Consider the following 18,809-nt stretch of genomic DNA (forward strand, 5'->3'; position numbering starts at 1 on the left):
TGTTTGGTCACTGAAGTGTTCATTCCATTGCCTCAGTGGTAAGTTGAGATTTCCTGGAAGAGAGTTTTTTAAACACCTAAATTTAGTAGCCTTTTTCTTTGTGAATCAACCCCCTTGTTATAAATTCTTGATTATATTCCTTAGTTCCAAAAAAGTTGTTCTGAGTGTCATTGATGGAATAGTGATAAGCATAACTGCCTTCCAAAAAAGTTGTTCTGACATTTTTGTCAGCTTAATTGTTGCTTCAGTGGGGAGACAGATCCTTAGAGCTCTGTATTTCTTTATTTTCAGTGGTGTTACTCCTCCCTACCTCCCCATGAATGTGTATGTGGGTGTGTTTGTGTGTATTTTATTGTGGTAAGTAGCACATGCCATTAAATTTACTATCTTAATCATTTTTAAGTATATAATCCATTAGCATTAAGTATGTTCATATTGTTGTGCAGCAGATCTCTAGAACTTTTTCATCTTGCAACACTGAAACTCTGTACCCGTTTAATACTAATTCCTCCCCTACCTTTGTACTTTGTTTTTATAATTTTGACTACATTAGGTACCTCACATGAGTGGAGTGATATAGTATTTGTCCTTTTGTGACCGGCTTATTTCACTTAGCATAATATCCTCAAAGTTCATTCATGTTGTAGCATGTGGCAGGATTTCCTTTTTAAAGGCTGAGTAATATTCCTTTGTATGTATGTACCATATTTTCTTTCTCCATTCATCTGTCAGTGGACATTCGAATTGCTTCTACCTCTTGGCTATCATGAATAAAGCTGCAATGAACATGGGTGTACAGATACCTCTTTGAGATCCTGCTTTGAATTCTTTTGGATATATATCCAGGAGGGAGATTGCTGGATCATATGGTAATTATATTTTTTTTAATTTTTGAGAAGCCTCCATACTGTTTTCCATAATGGCTGCACTATTTTACATTCCCACCAATAGTGCACAAGGATTCCAAGGCAGGTGGTATCGATTATTTCAATTTTATGGGTAAAAGTATTAAGACTCAGAGAAGTTCTCCTAGGCCACTAGTGAGTCAGTTCAAGATTTCAAAGTAATTACCTGACCCTGAGGCTCAAGGTCTTTCTACCATGCCAGACTTCTTTCCTTAAGGTGGAAAAACCTTTCAGACCCAGTAAAATAGCACTGACAACTACTGGGGCTAGTTGAGATAGGCCTTTCCTCAAAGAACAGTGTTACCATTAGTCATTTATTTCTAGGGACAATCACATTAGTCATTTATTTCTAGGGACAATCAGATACCTCTCTTTCTTAAAAGAAAATTCTTTAGGATGTCAGGAGGCAGAGGTTTTACCTCATTGCTCAAGGGTGAAGGCCTGAAAAATAAGACTCATTTTTCTGCAAAGAGGCCCTTCTGGAACGAGGTAGGAGGCTAGATCCCTCTGATTAAGTAGAATTCTAGAGAAATTTGAAGCTGATCAGTAGGAGGAGTGGGATTAGGGTCATGAGGAGGAAGTTTTTACTCTCTCACTTTGCTTCTCTTGTAGGTTTAGCAGCAGCAACAGAATTTGACCTCATCAGTAGGACCTTTCTAGACCATCTTCCCATTTGTGTGTTGCATGTGGATTGTGAGGAGAGTGATAAAACTGTTTGTGTATGTTAGTTTTAGATGGAATATTTGTGTATGTGTATTTTGTCATTCCGATCATGCAATTCCAGTACTCTTGTTCCCAGTTCAGCCCAAGTGGTCTTTTCTCTTTGTGTGAATTCAGTGTGTACCATTTATTTTTTCATTCATTCAGCAAGCACTTACTGAGAACCTACTCCGCGTGTGTTAGGCTCCCTTAATATGAAATATAATAATACATATCACTGCCCTCATGGTAAATTGGGGGCAACATGTTTACTAATAAGCTCTGCATGACAGATAACTCCAGTGAAGGTATGCACAGGATGCTATGGAGAGCTGAGAAGGAGGCATCTGAATCAGATTAGGAGAGTAGGGGAAGGCTTATTGCAGGAGCTGAATTTTGAAGAGTGAGTAAAGTAACTCATGAAGTTACTCACTAAGTGGATGTTGGGTGAATGAATCAGAATTATGTGACTGTGGGAGAAGGACATTTGCAGCAAGGGTGCAAAGGTAGAAAGGCATGAAATACATGTGGCCCATTCAGGGACTCCTGCAGTTGAGTATGGATTAAGTAAAGGGTGCACTTGTAGGGGTGTGGGAGGAGCTGAAGTAGGTATCATTCTGTCTTCACCCTTTTGGATGAGATCTCAGTTTACCCTGCTTTCCCTTCTCCCTGCAGTCTACCCTTCCCTGGAGTCTGATGATGATGACCCTGCTTTGAAATATCGGCCCAAGAAAAAGAAGAATTCAGATGATGCTCCATGGAGTCCTAAAGGTGATCCAGTATTTTGTCCCTTAAACTGTAGGGGTGGTCCAGGGGAAAAATAGGCTGGGAATAGAAGGGACGTTTAATGTAAGACTACTTGATTCATTCACTCCTTTGTTTATTCAGCAAACATTTATTGAGTGTGTGTTGTGTGCCAGGCACCATGTTAGGTGCAGGAGCTAAAATGATCCATAAGACACAGAGTTTATGTAATCAGTCCAGGAAAACCAGAGACAATGGAGCATGTTGCTTTTGACATTACATGGCTTGAGATGAAAGGAGGAAAACCTGGAACAGATTTCAGCAAGCAGTCTAAGGCTTCTAAGAACATTCTGATACCATCTTCCCAGCCCTCTGGTAATTTAGTGTCAAGGAGGGAGAATCTGCTGACTGTTGAGCTCTGCAAGGCCCAAGACTGAGAGGCCATCTCTGAGGAAGAAAAGAAGAATGATCATTGAGTTAAACATGTAATTTAGAGAGTGCTAAAAGAATTTTCTTCATCTCATCGGCTGGGTGGTTTTCACATTGGAGAGTGTATCAGTTAGCTTTGCCACTTAACAAACTACCCAAAACTTAGTGGATTAAAACAACAGTTGATCATTTCTCATGTTTCTGTAGGTTGCCTGAGCTGTTCTTCTAGTCTAAACTGGCTTGACTGGGGGCTAAATAATTTAAAAAGATCATCCTCAGGTGTCTGGGACCTAAGTTGGATGGCTAGGGCCTCTTTCCATATTGTCTTTCATCCGCTGGGAGGCCAGAAGGGTTTCTACCAGCAAGAGGGCAATTCCCAGGATGCAAGTGCTTTTCAAGCCCTTGCTTGTGTCATGTTTGCTATTGTCCCATTGGCCAAAGCAAGATCCATGGCCAATCCTTGATGCCAGGAGTGGAGAAATAAATTGCAGCTCTTGAGAGAAGAGCTGTAAAGTCACATTGTAAAGGAGCATGAATATAAGTAGGTACGACCAAACTGAGGCCATTATGCAACAGTCTGCCATAGAAGGCACTAGGATCTCAGTGCCTGTGGTTCCACAGGAAATAAAGGGCCTGCTGTTCCTGCCCAGCTTTATTTGGCCTTTCTGGTGTTTGCTTGGGGTTGGAGGAGTGGGGCATCAGGACATTCCTGGCAAGTGCTCTCTTAGTGAGTCAATCAGCAAATGTTTTTTGTTTTTTTTTTAATTTAGGCCTATTTTTTATTTTATTTTCTCCTATAGTTTCTAGCTTTATTTTTTATGGTAGTATGGAGGAGTTTAGGATGAAAAGCAATGCTCTTCCCCAGCTATCCCCACCTTCAATCCCATGCCTGAGAGGCAGCCTCATAGTTTTCATTTTCCTGGTAGATAACCTCCAAAACTCAAGATAATAGAGTTTATACCACCATTTCTTGATTTATCAACTTAACCACTATTTCTTCTTTCATCAATTTCTGTCAATCATTCTTGATTACTCACTTTGTAAGATATGGATATTAGTGTACCTACTGTTTGTTCTCTCCTCCATCCTTCTATGAACCACACTTTTTCATTTATACACTCAAGGTTGTTAACATATACATTGTCTTATGATTAATACTCTACATGGACTAGAGGTTGACTGTAAAAATTGAAAACCAATAAATATATCTGCACTTTTAAAATTAATATTATATCATAAGCATGTTCCTGTGCCACTGTTCATAAATAATATTTTTAATGGCTACTAATGATATACCTAATTTACCAAACATTTCCTTCAATGTAAGGCATTTAGGCTATTGCCAAATTTTCGCAATTAGTGGTAACATTTGAGGTGAACATCTTTATATGTAAATGTTTATATCTCTGATTATTTACTTAGTATGTATCCCCATGAAACCTTAGAAGGGCCAAAGTATGTGAAAATTCTCCCTCCTATTCCTGATCCACAGCCTTCCGATTCCCCTCTTGAGTCAACTAGTGTTACCAGTTTCTTGTTTATCCTTTCAGAGATAGTTTATTCATATACAAGCAAATACACATGTATATTTTCTTCCCCCCCCCCTTTTTTTTACTCAATCGGAAACATACTTCATACACTGTTATGCACTTTGCTTTTTTCACTTAATAATATATGTTAGAGATTGTTTACACTCCCACAAGCAGTGCATGAGAGTGCCTGTTTCCTTACACCCTTGTCAACACAGTTTAACTTGAACGTTTTAAAAGCTCTTGATATGATATATATGTATTGCCAAATTGCTTTCCAGAAAGGTTGTACCAGTTTACACTCCCACTAGCCATGTGTGAGAGTACTTATTTATGAAATCCTTGCAGGTGTTGACCATATCAGTTAGGAATAGTGTTTGCCTATGAGTAACAGGAACCTCTCAAGCATCCTTAGTGAATTCTTATTCACTCAGGGTCACGAGATGGCTACTTCACTTCCAGTATCAGTGTCTGGTCAGGAAGAAGTGGGAAAGCAAAAGGAATAGGCTGGCTAAACACCCTCCCTCCCCAAGGAGTTTTAAGTTCCACTTCTTTTTAACATCTCTTTGGCCAAAATTGTGTCAATTGGTCAAGGCTATCTGTCAGAGAGGCCAGAAAGTGTAGTTTTTATCTAGGCATATTGTTGTCCCACAAAATTAGGGTTTTTGTTAGTAAGCATGAGAGAGAGGATGATACTTGGTAAGAATGAGCAGTCTCTACCATGAGTTTTTGATTTTTGGTAATTAACAAGCAAACAACAATATCTCCTTGATTTAATTTGCATATCTTTGATTAAGTATTTCCTCTATACTTGTATTAGCATTAGAATTTCTTCTTTTCTAAATTGTTGCTGTCGTTTGCCCATTTATCCATGTGAGTCTTCAGGCTTTTCAAATTGCCCTTTTTTTAAAAAGATGACCAGTAAGGGGATCTTAACCCTTGACTTGGTATTGTCAGCACCACACTCTCCCAAGTGAGCTAACTGGCCATCCCTATATAGGGATCTGAACCCGTGGCCTTGGTGTTATCAGCACCACACTCCCCCAAGTGAGCCACGGGCTGGCCCCTCAAATTGCCCTTTTTATGTAGTAAGGAAATAGTTGTCCTTAGTTTTACACACACACACACATTTTTTCATATGTAATTTGCTTATGGTACTTTTTCCTTATTCTACGTGAAAAAATCTTAATATTTCTGTATCAAATGTTGACCTTTTCCATTGTTTCCCTATTTAGAGAGTAAATAATGAATAACCCTGTATTTTTCAAGCATGATTTTTTTTAACATCCGGTGTTTTAATCTATCTAGAATTATTTAGCATATGGTGTTGAGCAGAAGATCCAAATTGGTTTTCCCCCGAGATGGGTAACTTTTGGTGCTGGAATCACATTCCCACTAAGCTGGCTTCTTTACCATATTTGCTGACCCATACATGTCATCGGCTTTTTGGGGAACATTTGTTTTGTATCATCAATATTCTGTATGTTCTTGTGCTGGTAGACACTTATTCAATGCCTATTTATGACTTAAAAAAACACACAAAAACACAATAAAAAGCCCCAAACTTTTAAGTAACTAAAAATAAAAAGATACTTCCTTAATATGAAGAGGAACAGGTAGCTTAAACCGGTAGCATAAAACCGTAGAGCAGAGCAGCTTTAGTTGGTGTCTATGGACTTTTGGATACTTGAATCTCCTAAAATTGTGTTAGATTTTTATGTAAATTCATGCATATATGTTTGTATATTTCTTTAGCTAATAACTTTTATCACATTTTTAAAGTGGGTTCTTAACCCAAAAAAGATCGAAGCATTCTACTAAATGTATTCCCATTAAAATCAGGTATAAGAAAAATATGCCCTTTAATATTGCTGTTATTTAGCACTGTTCTAGAAGATTTAACCAGCATAATTAGAAATGAAGCAGAAATAAGAACTGTTAACTGTTAACTATTAAGAGACCAAAACATCATGATGTGAGGATCCCTCAGGATGGGAATCCTGTTCATTTTTGACCATCACTGTATCCGTAGCACCTTGCATAGTGCCTGGCACATGGGAGATGTTTAATAAGTATTTGACAAGTGAAAGAAATGATATGGTTGTGTAACATGTATAGAAAATAGCATTATGATATTATATAATCAACTAAAAACTGTTAGAACTAACAAGAGAATTCAATAAATTGAGTAATCACTAGATATAAACCAGATATTCGAAAATTAAGCACTGCCATATATCAATAATAACCATAATATATTAAGAGGAAAAAAGATCCTATTGACAATATCAACAATTATATAAAATACCCAAGAATAATCTTAAGATGATTATGAAGAAAACTTCAAAACTTTCCTGAGGAACATAAAAGAAGGCCTGATTAAATAGAGGTGTATCATGTGCCTGGTTACAAAGACTGAGTGTTGTAAAGGATCATTTTCTTCCAAGTTTATTTATACATTTAACACCATCCTAAGTCAAAATCCTAATGGAATTTTGTGGGGAACTCATTCTAAAACTTATTTAAAAAGTAACCAGGTATGATTAGCTGAAAGAGTTTTTGGATAGAAAAAGCAAATAAAAAGAAATTAGCTTTTTAAGTTATGTAAATATAGTGCTACAATGAAATTAATGTGGTTGTAACTACAAGAGTAGTCAATAAATATTTTTCCTCTTAAAAAAATTTTGTTATGAAAATTTTCAAACATATGGAGGGTACTTCAAAAAGGTCATGGAAAAGTGGAATTAAAAGATAATACTAATCTTTCCATGAAGTTTTTGAAGGCTCCTCGTCCAGAAAACGAGAACTTAGTACCGTGAACACCTATACAGGCATGCCTTGTATTGCAGGTTTGGTTCCAGACCACCACAATAAAGCAAATATCACAATAAAGTGAGTCACACAAATATTTTGGTTTCTCTCTGGTTATAAAGTTATGTTTACACTAGGCTGTAGTCTATTAAGTGTGCGATAGCATCGTGTCTTAAAAAAAAAATGTACATATCTTAATTTAAAAGTGCTTCATTTCTAAAAAATGCTAATGATCATCTGAGCCTTCAGCGGATTGTAATCTTTTTGCTGGATCTTGCCTGTATGTTGATGGCTGCTGACTGATCAGGGTGGTGGTTGCTGAAGGTTGGGGTGTGTAGAGCTAGGGCTAGGGTCTGGAGCTCACAGACCCCTCGAGCCCGTTCACAAACCCTTCACACACAGGTATATGAGCTATCCTCTACTTCACCCAAACTGGCTATCATGGACATTACCTCATGTATAGGACGACCAATGTATGGGGCCAGTGTGGCCATCAGTGACCCAAAGGACATTGATGGGGCATTTTGCAGCACTATGTCTGTCTCTCATGCTGCCTGTAAAGTGTTCATCGTCCAGGCCACAAGTGTTCACATTAAACACGGACTGCAGCATCCCCAGCTCTCAAATGATTTGAACTAACTCAGCATACGTTTGCCATTTACTAATGATCTTGGGCAGTTCTCCAGCATTTGCCCACACAGTTCGGGCAGCCGCATTCACCCATTCCATTAAGGAGTGATTACCTGGCCCTTGTACATATCTGTGGCTATTCTGCAGCCACTGCCTCAGGGACGGGTGCATGGTGATGGAGACCAATTTTTCCATCTCCTCACCAGAGCATATTATTCTGTCCACCCCTAGGTCCCATAACCTCAACAGCCAAGCAGCCAGGGGCTCCCCCTGTTTCTTCCAAAACTGTCTCCCCAAGTCAACTGACTCAACCTGGGTATATGGGACATAGGTGGTAAATTGGGTCACCTGTGGGTTGCCCACTGGTTGTCTGCCCGGTCCCATAGGCTGCTCGTGTTTCACTTTCTGATGCATGACAGGTCATGCCTGGAGACACACAGTCTCCCCCAACTCACCACTGGGTTCATTGTCTTCTCTGGTGTGAGAAGCTGGAGTGGCCAGTCACTGCATATCATCCTCCAAGACATCTATCTGTGCTTCCAACAACTCTGCTTTCCACTTCAAATCTTCCGGTAGCTGCACGTCATCCGCCAACAACTCTGCTTTCTGCTTCAGATCTCGATCAGTTTGCAGCAGAGCGAGCAGTAGCCAGCCTCCAGTCAGCAGAAAAGTGGCCACTGGGCACCACACGCTCAAGGACAGCCACATTTCCTCCCCCTCCCAAGGGGTTTTCTGCTGTAGTGCCTGGTCTATGCTGACTTGCAGTGCAGTGAGCAGCAACCAGATCCCAGTCAACATGAAAGTGGCCATAGGGCACATGTTCAAAAGTAGCCACATTTCCTTCCTCTCCAAGGCCTTCTTGACTCTTGTACCTGCTCAGAATCCTGTTCCAACTATGCCAATTGTAGAGCTAGGGCTAGGGTCTGGAGTTCACAGACCCCTCGAGCCCATTCACAAACCCGTCACATGCAGGTCTATGAGCTAGGTAACTGGACAAAATGGTCCTTGGAGCTTTGGCTGAAGTAGGAATAGTCTTTATTCAGCACACACAGCACTAGGAGCTAGGCAGTACAAAGGAGAAACTCAACGGCTACCAGCAAAGTCCAAAGAAAAACAACAGCTGCCAGCAGAGTAAACATGCTCTATTTTTAGACGTGAGCTCTGCTCAACAGCTTCTGCTTCACAAACCGAAGAACACACAATAGCAACAAAACTAAAAAGATACATTGGTGCACATGTGCACTAACTCCACCCACACACAACTTGTTTATGAGGAATGTGCTGCTCGACCCCCAACCAGACCTGAGCCAAGGGAGCCTGACTAAATTATCCTATTTTCCCCACAGGGTGGCTGTGGCAGTTTCTTAAAATAAGACAACAGTGAAGTTTGCTGCATCAATCACCTCTTTCGTGAAAGATTTCTGTGTACCATGTGATACTGTTTGATAGCATTTTATTTACAGTAGAACTTCTTCTACAATTAGGGTCAATCTTCTCAAACCCTGATGCTGCTTTATTGACTAAATTTATGTAATATTCTAAATTCTTTGTTGTCATTTCAACAATGTTCCCAGCATCTTCACCAAGAGTAGATTCTATCTCAAGAAACCACTTCCTTTGCTCATCCATAAGAAGTGATTCCTCATCCGTTGGTTTTATCATGAGATTGCAGCAATTTAGTCACATCTCCAGGCTCCACTTCTAATTATAATTCTCTTGCTATTTCCACCACATCTGCAGTTACTTCCTCCACTGAAATCTGGAACCCCTCAAAATCATCCATGAGGGCTAAAGTCAGCTTCTTCCAAACTCCTGCTAATGTTAATATTTTGACCTTCTCCCATGAATCACAGATGTTCTTAATGGCATCTAGAATGGTGAATCTTTTCCAGAAGATTTCCATTTACTTAGCCCAGATCCAGCAGAAGAATCACTGTCTATGGCAGCTATAGCCTTACAGAATGTATTTCTTAAATAATAAGACTTGAAAATCGGAGTTACTCCTTGATAAATGGGCTGCAGAATGGTTGTGATAACAGGCATGAAAACAGCCTTAATCTCCTTATACATCTCCATCAGAGCTCTTAGGTGACCAGGTGCATTGTCATTGAGCAGTAATATTTTGAAAGAAATCTTTCTTTCTGAGCAACAGGTCTCAACAGTGGGTTTAAAATATTCAGTAAACCATGCCGTAAATAAATGTGCTGTCATCCAGGCTTTGCTGTTCCAATTACAGAGCACAAGCAGAGTAGATTTAGCATAATTTTTAAGGGCTCTAGGATTTTCAAAATGGTAAATGAGCATTGGCTTCAATTTAAAGACACCAGCTACATTAGCCCCTAACAAAAAAGTCAGCTTGTCCTTTGAAGCTTTGGAAGCCAGACATTGACTTATCTCTAGCTATGAACATTCTAGATGGCATCTTCTTTCAATACAAGGCTGTTTTCATCTATGTTGAAAAGCTGTTGTTTAGTGTAGCCACCTACATCAATTATTTTAGCTAGATCTTCTGGATAACTTGCTGCAGCTTCTACATCAGCATTGGCTGTTCACTTGTACTTTTGTGTAATGGCAATGGCTTCTTTCCTTAAACTTCATGAACCAACCTCTGCTAGCTTCAGACTTTTCTTCTGCAGCTTCCTCACCTCTCCCAGCCTTTATAAAATTGAAGAGACTTAGGGTCTTGCTCTGGATCAGGCTTTGATTTAAGGGAATGTTGCAGCTAATTTGATCTTCTGTCTAAACCACTAAAACTTTCTCTATATCAGCAATAAGGGTGTTTTGCTTTCTTATCATTTGTGTGTTCACTGGAGTAGCACTTTTAATTTCCTTCAAAAACTTTTCCTTTGCATTCACAATTTGTCTAACTTTGGTTCAGGAGGCCGTCTACCTGTCTCAGCTTTTAAGATGCCTTCCTCAGTAATCATTTCTAGATTTTGATTTAAAGTGAGAGACATGATACTCTTCCTTTCACTTGAACACTTAGAGGCCATTGTAGGGTTACTGATTGTCTTAATGTCAATATTGTTGTGTCTCCAGGAGTAGGAAGGCCTGAGGAGAGGGAGAAAGATGAGGGAACAGCCGGTCAGTGGAGTGTCAGAACACACACATTTACCGATAGTTTGCCATCTTATATGGTGCCCCCAAACAATTAAAAAAGCAACATCAAAGATCACTGATTACAAATCACCAAAGTAGATATAATAAAATGTTTTAAATATTGCAAGAATTACCAAAATGTGACAGACATGAAGTGAGCATGTTATTGAAAAAATGGCGCCTATAGACTGCTCGACGCAGGGTTGCCACAAACCTTCAATTTGTAAAAAAAAAAAAAAAATGCAGTATCTGCAAAGCACAATAAAACAAGGTATGCCTTTATATATACTGCCCAGATTTAATAATTAATATTTTGCTACATTTGATTTATTCTTTTTTAGAGGCATTTTGAGTGAAATTTCAGGTACTTGATATTAGTACAGCCATTCCAGTTGTCATTTGGGTACTATTTTCACTTGGGTACTATTTTCATTATCTCTTTTTCTATCCTTTTATATTCAATCTCTTTGTGTCTTCAAATCTAAAGTGTGTGGCTTATAGGTAGCACATGGTAGGATCATGTTTTTTATCCATTCTACCAGTATTTGCCTTTCGATTAGACAGTTCAATCTGTTAATGTAGTAAGTGACAAAGTAGGATTAACATCATTCATTTAGCTATGTTTTCTATGTGTTTTATTTCTTTTGTTCCTCGGTTCCTCAATTACTGCCTTCTTTTGTGTTTGATAGCTATTTTCTAGTGTCCCATTTTAATTTTCTTCTGTACTATATATATTTGAGTGATTTTCTTAGTGGTTGTCCTGGGAGTTAACATTAACATTTTAATTTATACCATTCTAATTCAACTTAATTTCAATAGCATACAAAATCTTTGCTCCTATATAGCTTCATTACCCTTCTCCTTTATGCTATTACTGTTACAGATTACATCTTTATTTGCCAATATTTGTGAATTAGGAAAAAAACAAATTACATCTCTTTATGTTGTGTGTCCAGGAACATAGAGTTATAATTATTGCTTTATATAGTTGTCTGTTAAAGCAGATAGAATAAAATATTACAAACAAAAATACATTTATATTGTCTTAAGTTTACCTATCTAGTTATCTTTACCATTGCTCTTTATTTCTTTATGTGATTCAATTTACTGTATAGTGTCCTTTCATTTCAACCTGAAGGTCTCCCTTTAGCATTTATTATAGTGTAGGTCTACTAGCAACAAACTCTTTGTTTTTGTTTATCTAGGAATGTCTTGATTTCTTTTTTTTGATGGATAATTTTGCTGGATTTAGAATTCTTGGTTGAGTGTTTTTCTTTTATCAGTTTGAATATGTCATCCCACTGCCTTCTAACCTCCATGGTATCTGATGATAAATAAACTGGCAGTCTTATTGAGAATCTCTTGTATGTTATGAGCTGCTTCTGTCTTGTTGCTTTCAAGATTCTTTCTGTCTTTGGTTTTGGTTGTGATGTGTGGTCTCTTTAAGTTTGTCCATCTTGGAGCTTCTTGAACTCTTGAATGTATAAATTAATGTTTTTCATCAAATATAGAAAGTTTTCAGCCATTATTTCTTCAAATAGTCTTTCTGCCCCTTTCTCTTTCTAGGACTTTAATATTCATATGTTGATAAACTTGATGGTGTCTCTCAGGTCCCTTTGGTGCTGTTCATCTTTCTTCCTTGTTTTCTTTCTACTCATTAGACCAGATAATCTCAGTTGACCTATTTCAAGGTCACTAATTCTTTCTCCCTGCTCAAATTTGCTGTTGAAACCTTCTACTGAAGTTTGCATTTCAGTTATTTTGCTTTTCAACTCCAAAATGTCTATTTGGTTCCTTTTTATAATTTCTGTCTCAATTGGTAGTCTCTGTTTTGTGAGATAACATTCTCATGCTTTCCTGTAATTCTTTAGACATGGTCTCCTTTAGCCTTTGAAAGCATTTAAAATAGGTAAAGTCCTTATCTGGTAAGTCCAACTTTGTCCAAGAAGTCAGGGACAGTTTTTGTTGATTGATTTTTTTTTTTTGCGCGTGTATATGACTATACTTTCTTTTTTCTTTGTATGTCTTGTAAGTTTTTGTTGAAAACTGGACATTTTAAATACTGAGGCAACTCTGGATATTACATTCTCCCTACCCTACTCCCCAAGAGTTGTTGTTGCTGCTCATTGTACTTGTTATTTATTTATTGGCTTTTATGAACTAATTCTGTAAAGTCTGTATTCTTTTTGTTTTGGCCACTGACATCTCTACTCAGTTAGCTTGGTGGTCATCTAGTGACTGGACAGAGAGTTCCTTAAATGCTTGCAACCAGTGACTCTCCCAGTTCTTGTCAAGGGGGTCTGTGTGCATATTGAGGCTTGCCTTCAACTCTGAGCCAGACAGTTTACAACTCTGTCTTAGCCTTTACTTCCAGCTTGTTTAGAGTCTCAAAGTCAGCCAGAGGTGAGTACTTAGGGCCTTCTCAAGTCTTGCACACAGCCTCTACACATGCATGTGGCCTTCTAGATTCCCAGAAATATGTAGGAGCTTTTCAGGTCCCTTATGGACATCTTATTCCTCAGCTTCCTTTTAGCATTTGTGTTAGTCTATCATTTGCTGCAACTGTTATACACCACCTTAAGCAGCTGTCTTTAAACATTTTTTATAAATTCCTTCCAGGGAGAGGCTTTTAGTAGTAGGCTTTGAAAGAAAGCTCCACATCCTTTCTGCTCACTGCATTACTGGGAATGTGGTCTGTTTTTTTTCAAGGCTACCACTGAGTTGGGGCAAGGTGGATGTGTCTAGGGCAAGTTAGATGCCACAAAGCTCACTGTTCTTACTGAGATTCAACTGGGGTTTTTTTTGAATAAATGTTCTCCAGATTGCTGCAAGTCTTTGGTTAATTTCCAGAGTTCTGAAAAAGTTTATTATGACTTTTTTTTTTTTTGCTTATTTTATTGTTTTTATTGAGGAATGAGTGTGTGGAGGGGGGGGGCGCCTTGGTGTTATAACACCATGCTCTAACCAATTGAGGGGAGAGAGTGTGTGTGTGTGTGTGTGTGTGTGTGTGTGTGTGTGTGTGTGTGTGTGTGTGTGTGTGTGTGTGTGTGTGTGTGTGTGTGGCGCCTTGGTGTTATAACACCATGCTCTAACCAATTGAGGGGAGTGTGAGTGTGTGTGTGTGTGTGTGTGGCGCCTTGGTGTTATAACACCATGCTCTAACCAATTGAGCTAAATGGCCAGCCACGATGAATGAATTTTTGGATGTTCTTAATATACCATTTTTCACTGATGTCACTCACGATCACATCTCATCCTAAATACTTCAATATGCATCTCTAAAAAAATGTTGTTTTCTTCTATAACCACAGTACCACCAAGTCCATATTCAAATTCCCCCCAGTTATACCAGTTTTATATTTTATAATAGGCTTATTCAAACCAAGATCCATTCAAAGACTACACATTTCATTTGGTTATTATAATCTCTTAGTCTCATTCGTTACTTAAAGTTTTTTATTATGACAATTTCCAAACATACATAAAAGTAGGATAGTATGTGAATACCCATATTCTCTTTCTTTTTTAAAAATTTATTTTTTATTATTATTATTTGCATTCTAAGATATGGAGCAGTTGGGGGGGAGGGAGAGGAAAGGGGCACGGGATAGAGTGGGAGGAGGAAGAAATGGGGGCATGGTTGAGGCCCATGGCACCCCCCTCATTCTCGCAAGGGAGCCCAGGGGGTTTCCAGCAGCAACTCATTGGTCATCACTGGGCTGAGTGCTGACGTCAGAGGGCATGGCTGAGACCCTCAGTCCTCCACCACCCTGGCTCGGGAGCCAGGGCACTTTTGGCAGCAGCTCCGTGGTCATTGCTGGCCTGGATGTGGATGTCGGGGTGTGTGTGGCTAAGGTCCCCAGCCCCACACCACCCTGGCTTGGGAGCCTGGGCACTTCCAGCGGCAGCCTGGTGGTTGTCTCTGAGCTGGGTGTGGACATGGGGGGGCATGGCTGAGGCCCTCAGCGCCCCCTCGCTAGGGAGCCCGTGGTGCTTCTGGTGGTGGCTCGGTGGTCATCACTGGGCTGGATACAGATGTCGGGGGGGGGGGTGGCTGAGGCCCTTGGCTCCCCACCACACTGGTTCGGGAGCCCGGGGAACTTCCAGTGGTGGCTCCATGGTCGTCACTGGGCTGGATGCGGACATCAGGGTGGCGTGGATGAAGCCCTCGGCCTCCCATTGCCCTGGCTCAGGAGGTTGGGGTGCTTCTGGCATCAGCTATGTGGTTGTCACTGGACTGGATGAGGACATTGGGGGAGCATGGCTGAGGCCCTAGGCGCCCCCTGCCCTGGCTCAGGAGCCAGGGGCACTTCCAGCAGCAGCCTGGTGGTTGTCGCTGGGTGGATGCAGACATCAGAAGTGTGTGGCTGAGGCCTTTTGGACCCCACCCCCCCACCAGCTTGGGAGCTTGGGAGCTTGGGAGGCTTCCAATCCTTCTAGGTTTTATAGGTGTTCTTTGGTGGTGTTAGACATTTACTAGTTAATATCAAAAATTTGTCTCTGATCTGTGGGTGTTTTATGTTTTCGTTCAGTTCTGTGTGGATTATTCACTGTTCCCACCACTTAAACTGCACTGGACCAAATTTGCTGTCCTTTGGTTACTTTTAAAATGGGGGAACTTCCTGTAGGAAAACCAGCACTTGAGCCCTATGATTGCGCTAAATTGCTTCGTTGTTTCTGATTCTCTGTGGAACGCTTTTTGTGCAGCTTGGGTTTTAATTGTTGACTTTGTAAGCACTTCCGGGTCTTGTGAGGTCTGGTACACCTGGGTTTTGTGGAACCTCTGGTCTGGGCCTGAGTCTTTTCAGCAAGCTGAACCCCCTGCCATTCTGTATTCCTTACCAGTCTCCACTGAGTAGTCCTGTGCTGATTGGAGGGCAGATCAGCTGTCCGTGCTGTGCCCCAGTGTTCCCCCAGTGGGCCTGTCTCCCCCACTGCCCACACTACAAACACTTCCCGTGGGATAGGCCATGCACTGGTCCCTTGCAATGACTCACTGGTCTCTGAGTGGCTCTTTTTTTTCAGTTGTTTGTGGCTCCTAGCTCCAATGTGGGTCCACAGGATCCCTGTTAGTGGTCTTGCTGGCCTGGGGGCCACCAAGGCCCTCTTCTCCCCTGCCGCCTCCAAGCAACTTCAAATGAAGGACACAGATGTGGCTTTTGCCAGCTCTTGCTCCGTGTGCTCACCAGCTCCAGCCTTGAAGTGGTCAGGGCTCAAAACAATTGGAGCAGTCCTTTCTTTCTCTCATCGTGGCTTCTCCTGTCTTCATGAACTCCATACGTCTCTCCTCCTTTTCCCCTGAGCTCTAGTGGCCCCAGCTTGGCAGTTGTTGCTTTTTAATAGTTGTAAATTGGTTGATTGTGGGAGAGGGTGATGCTGGGGACCATCTGTTCCACCATCTTGATCAGACTCAACACCTTTATTCTCAATACCTAAATTCTGCAATTGTAACATTTTACTGTAGTTGCTTCATCCATCCATCTATATCTGTCTGGCTATCTATAGTTTTTGCGGAGCCATTTTAGAGTAATGTGCAGCCAACATCATACATTTTACCCTTTAGTACTTAAGTATCTCCTAAAAAGAAGGACAACTCCCCTGTGTAACCACACTAAGATCTTCTAATACCCAGTCCATAATCAAATTTTTTCAACTTTCCCCCAAAAATATCTTTTATAACTTTTTTTTTCTAAAACCTAGGTCTAATCAAGGAAGGTTTTTATTTGTTTTTTTGTGGGTTTTTTTTTTTTTTTTTCCAACTTAAAACAACCACCATTCATGTACTCTGTATGTCAGGAATTTGGAAAGGGCACAATGGGAACAGCTTGTTTCTACTCCATGACGTCTGGGGCCTCAGCTGGAAAAACTTTGAAGGCTGGGGGTGACTTGGTGGCCAAGAGTTTAAATCATCTGAAGTCCCATTCACTCACATGTCTGGTGCCTGGTCTTAGAAGACCCAAAGACTAAAAGTGCCAACATGTGGCTTCTTCACGTGACTAGCTTTCTTGCTGCCTAGTAGCCTCAAGGCAATCAAACTTCTTACATGGCAGCTCAGGTCTCCAAGCGTGAGTGTTCAGCAAGCAGTGCAGAAATTGAAATTGCCTTTCTGACTTAGCCTCAGAAGTCACACAGTGTCACTTCTACCATATTCTATAGGTTACAAATGAGCCTGCTAAGATCCAAGGGGGCATCACAGACCCCACCTTTCAGTAGGAAAGGTTTCAAAGAATTTGAGGCCATGTTTTAAAACCACCACACATATAAAACTATAGAGAGCAATATAAAAGATACCCAAATATTCATGGTCCAAAATTGTGCATTAATATCTTTGCTATATTTGCTTTGGATCATGTTCTAAACAAATAAAATGTTGCCTTTAAAGAAAGAACTTCAGCCTCCTGAATTGCCTGTCTTAGAATCTGCATACACCTTATCCTGAAATTCTCTATAATAACAATAGCTAACCAACCAAGGAGTTTTTAAATCTAGTTCAGCACCACCACCATGCCTTCTTTTCTGTGACATTAGCTTTTTTCTTTAAAAATAAAATAGTACAGTGAACTCTCATATACCTACCAGTGAAAATGAACAGTTATCAAGATTTTGCTATGTTTCAAGTCAATAATCAAATTTCCTAAATTGTCTAACCAGAGGCGTATTTTTATAATGGGCTTATTTAAACCAGGATCTAAACAGGGTCCATATGGCATTTGACTGTCATGCTTTTTAAGTCTCTCTAAATCTAGAGCAGTCTTCATGTTTTTGTTTTATGCTATTACTTTGTTGTAGAAACTTGTATAAAAGCCCAGTGGCACATCCTACTTTCTAGATTTGTCTATTTGCTTCCTTGTGACATTATGTTTTTTAAGAGATTAGGCCAGTTATCTTGTAGAATGTCTGCTTGTTTTCTCATGGTGTCATTTAACTTGTTCTTCTATCCCTGTGTTTCCAAAACACTGGAAGTAATATAAATGGTTTGCTTGATTTAGCTTTTTAACAATACTACTACACAGGTTATGCTGGAATTTCCTATTGCATCACGTAGGAGGTGCACAAAGTTACACTGTTTCACTATTAGCGATACTAAAGTTAATAGTTAAGGTGGTGATCTCCTTATCTCACCATTGTAAAGTTAGGTTTTTCTTGAGACTAGCAAGTAATCTGTGAAGTAATACTTTGGCACTGTGTAAATAACCAATTCCCTAGAATCAATTATTTCATGAGGGCTTGCAAACTTGTGATTTTCTAATTCTGTCATTCCTTCTGCTGGCATTTCTTTGTAAAGAAGAGCTGTTCCTTATCATCTGGGGCTGTTTGGTTCTCCTGAAATACACTTCCTATTGAAAAGGCAGGATGAGTAACTATTTTTTGATTCAAGGTTGTTAAGGCACTATGAAAGAATTATAAAAGAAGATGATGTTCTTCAGGAACTCATGTGTAAACAAAATAATACACATCAACATTAGAGAATGAGACAAAGGTGGTATGTGCTATGTATCAAGTGACTTGTATAGATCATAAGTTCGGAGGAAGGAGAGATCAAGGGGACCAGAGAAGTCCTGGGGATAGGATACTGATTTCAACTTATCTTTGAAGGCAGGTTTTGAATAGGCATACAAAGGGGAAGAGGGTACTCTAGGTAGTGTGGATGGTGAGCATAAAGGCACAGGGAGAGAGGATGAGCTTACATATTCTGGAGATGTAATAAAGAAGCCATCTGTCTGGATAAGCTGAGACTATGGGTGTGGACATAAGGTAGAGGGAGGGAGGTAGGCCAGGAGTAGACCATGGACACTCTTAAATACCAATTCAGGGAGGTTAACTTTTTGTCCTTTAATTAGTGTGTGCTTTGGACATTTGTAAATTAACATCACATCTGATGGGAAGCAAAATCTGGCTTTGTCAAAAGCTAGAAGCAGGAAGATCAATGAGATTACCTTTGGGGAGCTTGGAGGTGGGGAGT

At 40.0% G+C, this 18,809-nt stretch overlaps 1 protein-coding gene across 3 annotated transcripts in view; it reads left to right on the forward strand.

Annotated features, from left to right (window-relative positions):
- PHF8 (PHD finger protein 8) overlaps positions 1–18,809 on the forward strand; it is a 102,692-nt gene that overhangs the window by 75,988 nt on the left and 7,895 nt on the right. For all 3 annotated transcript variants that reach the window (XM_063084365.1, XM_063084367.1, XM_063084366.1), the window contains one exon: positions 2,280–2,375. In XM_063084365.1, coding sequence (XP_062940435.1) covers positions 2,280–2,375 — 96 coding nt within the window. The remainder of the gene's footprint in view (positions 1–2,279; positions 2,376–18,809) is intronic.

The sequence above is a fragment of the Cynocephalus volans genome, chromosome X, assembly GCF_027409185.1.
Source record: "Cynocephalus volans isolate mCynVol1 chromosome X, mCynVol1.pri, whole genome shotgun sequence".
Classification (NCBI taxonomy): Eukaryota; Metazoa; Chordata; class Mammalia; order Dermoptera; family Cynocephalidae; genus Cynocephalus; species Cynocephalus volans.